This window comes from Quercus suber, unplaced genomic scaffold (assembly GCF_002906115.3).
Source record: "Quercus suber isolate HL8 unplaced genomic scaffold, Cork oak 2.0 scaffold_723, whole genome shotgun sequence".
NCBI lineage: Eukaryota > Viridiplantae > Streptophyta > Magnoliopsida > Fagales > Fagaceae > Quercus > Quercus suber.
The window spans coordinates 5,388-14,558 of NW_027070163.1; the positions used below are offsets into that span (position 1 = coordinate 5,388).

At 30.5% G+C, this 9,171-nt stretch overlaps 1 protein-coding gene across 1 annotated transcript; it reads left to right on the forward strand.

The window, feature by feature from the left end:
- Window positions 1-848: 848 nt before the first annotated feature.
- On the forward strand, window positions 849-7,841 carry LOC112031177 (potassium transporter 5-like). Its single transcript, XM_024063865.2, is given in 9 exon segments — window positions 849-1,102; window positions 1,277-1,331; window positions 1,334-1,501; window positions 2,130-2,378; window positions 3,802-3,852; window positions 5,326-5,586; window positions 5,689-5,856; window positions 5,989-6,243; window positions 6,526-7,841. Coding segments are annotated over 9 exon segments (2,301 nt in total). The 5' UTR covers window positions 849-931; the 3' UTR covers window positions 7,449-7,841.
- Window positions 7,842-9,171: the final 1,330 nt, after the last annotated feature.

Here is a 9,171-nt window from a genome sequence, read left to right on the forward strand (position 1 = left end):
TTATTAGTGTACTATAGACAGAACAAAAAAATAATGTAGGTCCATTGTTTGCAATTGCAAGAATATATTGGAATTTGTAAACCAAAAAAAAGTATGTAAAATTAGCTCAACTAGTAAAATCTCTTGTGTTGAATAAAAGATTTAGAATTCGGTCTTCGCCTACAACAAAAACCAATTGATGTCTTTGTTTGATGATAAAAAACTATTATAAAGAGAAGACGTCATAGATTGAAATTATTATAATATGCCAGATTAATCAAACAACTTCGACTATAATCTCTTTTAACACTTGAATCTTGAATCTTTTGTCACATAGAAGTTACCAATACTAAATTTCTATATAATGTATCTTATCAAAAAGATATCATAACAAAATGACTCCACATTACCTTTGCGGGTGTATCTTTTGCGCTAAGTCCAAGGGTGTCTATTGTAACCTTAGGCATTTTTTACGATCCCACATCGAAAAAAACTCCCTCCCCCCTCTGCCTTATAAGCATAAGTTGAAGAGTTTTCTTCGATGTAGGATTGTAAAAAATGCCAAGGTTACAATGGACACCCTTGGCCTTAGCGCAAAAAATACACCCACAATAAAAAGAAAAAACTAGTGGTACTCTTTTCTCTTCAGCTCATGCTTATAAGACAGAGGTGTCTGCTATTAAAACAAAAAATAATGTACAAAATAATAATAATAATAATGGGATACCTTGTCCTTGCCCTTAACGGTTGGAACCTATCTTGGACACCGTACAAGTTCAGATACTTAAATTTTTTTAAAAAAACTTGTGAGTTCATCACTTGCAAAGTTTCCTTATAAATATGCCACCATTTTTGACTTCCATACAGACCATACTTCTCTCTCTCTCTCTCTCTCTCTCTCTCTCTCTCTCTCTCTCTCTTGTATCCGTAATTTCTGCAGTTATTTAAAAACATGGCTGACGATGTAGTATTAGATGCCATTACAAACGAAACCAAGGAGGAAGTTTCTCAAGATCAAGAGCTCAAGGAGAGGAAACTTTCATGGCAAAAGTTACGCAGACATGACTCTTTGGACATCGAGTCCCGCAGCTTTCATGGTCCTCATCATGGCCATCACTCCAAGGTATTGACACCGCCACCACTTCCCAAAAATCTCTATATCCCACATCACACACATCAATTAGCAATTTTTCTTGCATGCCACAAGTATAGGAAGACACACTTATTTTGTATTGTTTGACATATAAATTTACATCTTTTGGGTTAACCTTTTTTTTTTTTTTTTTGGTTTGTTTAGGCTATGGATTGGTCAACGATCTTGCATCTAGCATTTCAGAGTATTGGAGTGGTGTACGGGATGTTGGTACATCACCATTATATGTGTATTCCAGCACCTTCCCCAATGGTATCTCGCACAACGACGATATCCTAGGAGTACTTTCTTTGATCTTCTATACCATCACCTTAATTACTCTCATCAAGTACGTGTTGATTGTTTTAAGGGCTAACGATAATGGCGAAGGTAAGATATCCTACTTCAAAAAAATTTCTCATCATGTTACAATTAAAAATTTGGGTGGTCTGATTATAGATCACCCCCGAAAGAAATAAATTATTGTACCAAAATTTTGTTTTCTCGTAATATATTTATACTATTACCACAAAGTTTCTCCCCAAAAAAAAAAAAAAAAAATACTATTACCACAAAATTCCTTGTTTTAAAACTCTTTCACAAAATGTTTAGTCTCGAGCTTTAAGAATTTCACAAAAAATAGAACTCCATTTTAAATAATTTTTGATAAAATTTCAAGTTGACTTTTATTCAATCTGATGCCAAATTAATCAAAAAATTTTAACACGCATGATTTGTATAGTTTAAGTAGTTGTTGACATTCTCAAAAAAAAAAAAAAAAAAGTAGTTGTTGGGAGTAAACATGATGGTGAGACTCTTAACTACTTTACTCAAAAGCTTAGTAAACACAACGGGGAGACTTTAAGTTTTGTCTCAACTATGTTATATTAATCATCAATTTTTTTTATTATTATTTAATTTAAAATTTTATTCACATGTGTATATTTAACTGTATTAATTTTCATAGAAATAATAACCATTATTTTATTACTAATTATATAATGAAAATCAATTTCAGGTGGGACATTTGCCTTATACTCGCTCTTATGCCGCTATGCCAAGGTTGGTTTTATTCCGAATCAACAAGCTGAGGACCATGAAGTGTCAAATTATGAGCTTGAAGTGCCAAATGGTCGTGTACGGAAGGCATCGTGGCTCAAGTCTACGCTGGAGAACAGCAAGTTTGCGAAGCAAATCTTATTGTTCGCCACAATGCTTGGAACTTCTATGTTGATTGGGGACGGTGTTCTTACTCCTTGTATCTCAGGTTTACACCTATACTTTCTAAATTTTTTTCATTTCTACATTAGTACTTATGATTATACCATGCATACGGTGTTTTCATTTCTACAATTAGTTTCTAATTACCATTCCTTTTACATATTATATTCGTAGATGGCTAGTAATAAAATAATTATGTTTATATCTGTGATATGAGATAAATATTCTTGGTATCCTATCTTCCATTACTAATTCATGTTGACTAGAACATTAAAAGTAATTTTTCCATGTGTTGCAAAGGCGTTTTTTTTTTCCTTAAAATTTTTTCAACAGACTCAGAAATCGGTATTTTTTCCTTGTGATAAAGTCATCAGATATGTTATATGCATGCAACAATGTCACATGGTTTTTTTTTTTTTTAAATATTCTTCTTTTATTTTTATATTGTTAATTTATTAATGCAAAGGTAAAAGCATAATTTTAGAATATGTTCAAAAGATAAAAGCAGGAATATATATATCAACCAAAGAAGCAAGAAAATACCGTGGTTCATCCATAATTATATATGCCTCCGTTCTTCATGCGTATAGAAGAGGTTCCACCTTGTTTTTAAGTTCTTGTAAGTTGAGCTGATTGTGATCAAATAATGCATTATTATATAGTTAGCCATTTTCTCTTTCTTTCATACTTTTGTTTTGTCTCTGTATTTGGTATAATATTAGATGGGTGCTGTTAAAATTTAAAATAAACTATTCACGTTTTTTTAAGAACGTAAAAAAAAGCTGAATATGTATTAAATGTGTGTCAGTTTAGATGGAAAAGTTAAATTATTTTGTAATAAATTACAGCTAAAAAGTAAAATTTTACCAATTTCCTATGTAGTGAGATTTGTAATAGATCATAAAACCACAGCTGATTCATTAATAAGTGCTGACTGACACCTATTAACAAAGTCAGATTATTAGTCCACGCACAGGCACGAATTTCTTAGTGTAGTTATCGATTAGAGAGGGTCCCCAAAAAAACAATAAATAAATAAATACCAAATATATAGATTAGATGAGTTAAAAAGAGGAAAAGGATCTGTTCCATTATCTTATACAGTCCCTTCAAAAATGGGGCAAAACCTGATTTCTCTAAAATTGACATCTTTATGCCTATTTCCTAAGAATAAAAATAAGAAGTAATTTCTATTATTTCAAGTAAAAAAAGAAGAAGAAGAAGAAGAATTAATGATATAATGGTAAATTTATATATATAGAAGAAGACTTCAATTCTTTTCATTTCATTGAATTACTTTTTAGGCTATCATTTTTATTCGATATATTAATTCATTAAATTAATAACTCTCAAACACAGTATTATAGCCTTTTGCAACATGTACTTCACTTTTTGTTGTTTTACTCTTTATTTTTTTGGCTTTTAAATGCAAATTACAATATTCTCTTTTGCAATGTTTGTGATGGCAGTTTTATCGGCTGTGGGAGGAATCCGGATAGAATCAACTAAAATAACACAAGGTAACCATTTGGCTATGTGGCACATCATAATTTCTTTATATTAGCCAATATATGTATATATAATTATATATATATATATATATATATATTATTATAGAATATAAAGTAGGTATTCCCAACAATTTTTCCAGATTCCATGTAGGCACACCGTATAATTTTGGCAAAAGCAAGGCAATGCACAATAATGTAAAGTGCCTTTTTTCTTTTTTCTTTTTCTTTTTGCTTTTGGTAAATCAGTACAAAGTACCCTTATCTATACTATACTTTTCTACTTAATAAGTTATATTATATTATATTATATAAAGAGATTATGATTTAGTGGTTTTAATTTTTGATTTTCCAAAAAAAAAAAAAAAAAAGACCTCGCAAATCAAAACGCCTTATGTATACCGTCCACACCTTACTATATTATATTATATAATTATAAAGAGTGTATAATTTGATGACTTCAATTTTTTATTTTTCTAAAAAGACCTCAAGTTAAAAATAAAAATGGTAGAAAGAAGAATAAAAATATAAATGAGGATAAAACTGTCAAAAAAGAAATACAATAAATAAATAAATAAACCTTAAATGTAGGAAAGTGAGAAATGAAAAAATAAGTTGGTAGAGTGAGGTTCTATCTTAAAATCAAACTATCCCTTTTTTTTTCTTTTTCTTTTTGGAGAGAAAATTCAAAACTATCCAAAATCACAAATGTAGTGGCCATGGTGAAGAAGTCATAGTTATAATAAAATTAAAATTATATTAAGAAAACTTTAAATTTAAACGATTCATATAGTGAATAGGGAGTTAAGAACTATTATAATAATTTGACGAAATAGACTTAATTTATTATTAAAAAAAGTCTTTTAAGTCCATGGAGCGCATGAGATAAGACTAATAATGATGATATTATTATTATCTCAAAAGCAAAAGACCTGTTGTATATATGAGGCTAATAAAGTAGAAAAACGAAAAATAGAAATCTTAAATGTAAAATGAGAGAGAGAGAGAGAGAGAGAGTGGTTGTTATTTCAGACTATCCATAGCCAAAAATGTAGTGGTAAAGAAGTTTGTTATAACTTATAATAAGAAAATAAATCTTTATTAAAAAAATTTAATTTAAACCATTCATAATCACTTATACTTTTCTGATTAGAGCAATCAGTTCCGAGTAAATGGAGGGCAAGAGATGAGACTAATATTACTAATTTCTAAATTGCCAATCTCATGCAATTTTAAATTTGTCAATATCATTCAATTTGACAAGAAACTAATTTCTAATTTGTCAAATCAATATTGCAAAAAACTTTATAACTTAATTAGTATTTTTTTGTGTTTTTAACAGAGATGTTCAGGATTAAAATCTCTACTCTCCAAATTATCGGGGGAAAAAAATCAATAGTCGTTCAACTCTACAATAGCAATATTTTGATTGATATTTATGTGACAAGACATTTTATTAATAACAACTTATTTTGTCTTACACAGATATGGTTGTTTGGATATCAGTTGTTATATTGATTGTGCTATTCGCGGTTCAAAGACTTGGAACTGATAAAGTAGGCTATACCTTTGCTCCAATAATTTGCATTTGGTTTGCATTTATTGGCGGCATTGGCGTCTACAATTTCATCAAATATGACCCTGCTGTAGCTAAGGCAATAAATCCATACTATATTATAGATTATTTTCGGAGGAATAAAAAAGATGCATGGGTTTCCCTTGGTGGTGTTGTCCTTGCCATAACAGGTTGCAATTTCTTTCCTTTGTAAATTGGAATATATATATATATATATACCTTCAATAAGCTGAAAAGTTGCTTAATGTAGTGTTAATTGTAAAATTATGCAGGAACTGAGGCTTTATTTGCTGATCTTGGTCACTTCTCAGTTCGATCCATTCAAATAAGCATGTGCTGTGTGACCTATCCAGCTCTTATATTGGCATACACTGGACAAGCATCCTTCCTTCGCAAGCACAATGATCTCGTTGCTACTGCCTTTTACAAATCCATACCAGGTAATTGCTAGCAACATATCCATGGCCACATTGACATTCTTTCTTCTCTTTTTCTCTCTATATATGCATTCATTGGCATTTGACATATATAGTTAACTAGTTCTGAGTTTGGTATTTTTATATGATGCGCAGGACCTTTATATTGGCCAACGTTTGTGGTGGCTGTGTTAGCATCAATAATAGCAAGCCAAGCCATAATATCAGGGACTTTCTCTATAATACAACAATCCCTCTCTCTAGGGTGTTTCCCTCGAGTGAAAGTAATCCACACATCAACGAAGTATGAAGGACAAGTTTATGTACCTGAAGCTAATTACCTTCTTATGGTGGCTTGTGTAGCAGTCACTTTGGGTTTTAGGACAACAACTAACATTGGCAATGCCTACGGTAATCCACAACCTACATATATAATTTTACCTTGTCTTTATTTTATTTATTTATTTATTTATTTTTATTTTTGGTTGAAAAACTTATTTGACATTTATTAAAAAGTTAGCAAAAAATACAGTTATACTTAGAAAAAGTATAGACTTTAAAAAGTTGTATATAAACAAATAAGTTAATAAGCTAATAGAAAGAAAAAAAATAGTCCAAACACAGCAATATAAGATTCAAATAGTCTCATATATATGAGTTGCAACTGAAGAGTTGTTAATTTACTTTGTGCAGGGATAGCAGTGGTTTTTGTAATGACCCTCACATCATGCTTCATAGTTCTAGTGATGATCATGATATGGAAAACCCACATACTTCTCATAATTCCATACATTCTTATCATTGGCAGTGTAGAGCTTGTATATTTAAGTTCAGTCCTGTACAAATTTGACCAAGGAGGATATCTTCCCCTAGCATTCGCAACAGTCCTAATGACTGTAATGTATACTTGGAACAGTGTTTTCAGGAGAAAGTATGATTATGAGCTTAAGCATAAGATTTCCCCAGAGACGTTAAAGGAAGTAGTTGCCAACACAAGCCTTTGTCGAATACCTGGACTTGCCCTGTTCTACTCAGAGCTTGTTCAAGGCATCCCACCAATTTTCAAGCACTATGTGGCTAATGTGCCAGCATTGCACTCTGTCCTTGTTTTCATCTCCATCAAGTCACTTCCCATAAGCAAGGTTCCAGTGACAGAGCGTTTCCTATTTCGCCAAGTAGAGCCTAAAGAGCTTAATGTGTTTCGCTGCGTTGTTAGATATGGATACACAGATGTGCAAAATGAGCAAGAGCCCTTTGAAAAGGTTTTGATAGAAAACTTGAAGTTGTTTATTACAGAGAATTTATGGTTGTCCAAAAATGTGCAGAATAATAATGTTGAGAACGATGGAGATACACTGGATGAGAGGCATGTTGAAGAGGATCAATCAGAGGAATTTGAAAGACAGATTGAGACTCTGGACAAGGCATGGCATGCTGGTATTGTTCACTTCATTGGTGAGACTGATGTGGTTGCTACAAAAGGAGCTAGTGTTGGAAAGAGAATTTTGATAGATTATGCTTACGCTTTCTTGGAAAGAAATTTAAGAGAGAGTGAAAAAGTGCTTGATATTCCTCACAAGCGTATGCTGAAAGTGGGTATGACTTATGAACTTTAATGGATTAGGATGTGAAAAATAATAATAGCAGTGTGAAAGAAGATTTCTTTTCTTTTCTAATTGTGAGAAGCAGCCAGTTATATATATCTAGTGTGCAAGCAAAAAATAAAAAGATTCACTACAACATATAGATCATGGCAAGTGTAATCAAATGGTTCTCCTGGAAAACAAGTGTGCGGATGGCTTTATTTGCTGATTCTTGTAAAAATTTTATAGAAATAAATTTTGATGATTGGTCCTTGTGTGGAACTTCTTTGTTTCTTTGTTACACACCGATAGATTTTTTTTTTTTTTTGAAATGTACTTTTTTGGCCAATATTTCTAAGTAAAAGTAAGATTTAACATTATATGATACGTAAAAAAAAAAAAACGGAGGATTAGTCATGTATTCAGCTTTTCTCAAAGATTGTCATGTCAGTTAGGAAAATTATAGTTAGCTTATTTCAAATTTATGTTTTTTTTTTTTTCCTTATTTATCTATTCTTTCAGATCTCATACTTTCATGAGTATTGAGTTTCTTAAGTGTACAAGTTAAAAATTAATAAATACTCAATTATGAATTATAATGCATATTTCTAAAGGAGAAAAACTAATTGTTGTACTAAGGGCATTGGTTTATGAACTAATTTGAATCATCTTGATGTTTTGTTTTTATAATCAGTTCGTGCTTTTTTATTTTTATTTTTACCTTCTTCCTTTTTTAAATTTAGCTTAAGACCGGCTTTCTCTTGGCATGAGCCTATGACTATGTGGCATATGCGTAGAATATTCAAACATATATATTTTGAATCTTTATGCAACAATTTTTTTTTTTTACCAAACATCACATTTCTAAAGTAGTAACTCTATACTTTGCTGACTAAAGGAGATGTGAGTGTTCATGATATCATGATATGCTAAAGGTACAATATGTTGTTGATTAGTTAGGCAAATTCAAATCATCTATTCTATATTTAGTTGATTAGTTGAACTGGACTTTTATATGGTTTAGAAATATTTCTAAACCCTAAATTTAATAGTGCCAAAACTTAGAGACAATCTAGTAAAAATATATCTTTAACTCCACTTAAAAATGCCTACAAAATAGACACTCTCTTATTAATCTATGTCTTCAAAAAAACTTATCCAAAATTTATAAAAAATAAAAATAAAAAAATAAAAATAAAAAAAACCTTCTCAATCACTTTGTATATTTCCTTCAAGACCATGTTCTAACTTTTTTTTTTTTTTTTTTACTTTATCAAGACTCACGATTTCTTTTATTTAATTCTTCTATATATATATATAATATAATTTTTTTTTTTTTTAATTTTTGGTTTCCTTAATTCCTAATCTCACGTTGTTGTAATTTTTTTTTTTTTTTGAATTTCAGTTTCTTAATCCCTAATCTCACGTTTTTGTTTTTGTTTTACCTTCTCAAATCTCGTTTTCTTTATTTTGAATTAAGAAAAAAATATTAAAAAAAAAAAAAAAAAACAATCCTACCATAAAACTATCACTCTAAGTTCTCATCTATACTCCTTACATTTAGATCTACCACTTATCCTCATTGAAACACCCACGTTTTGATTTAAATTCAATAAAAATAGTTTCAACATTTAGAACTACACCAATATATATATATATATATATATTGTGGGGCCTATGAGCCTGATAGCCTCGGCCCATCATGAAACGAGCCCAAGGCCCAGGCCGAGGTGCATAGGCAATTTTTTGTTAGGCT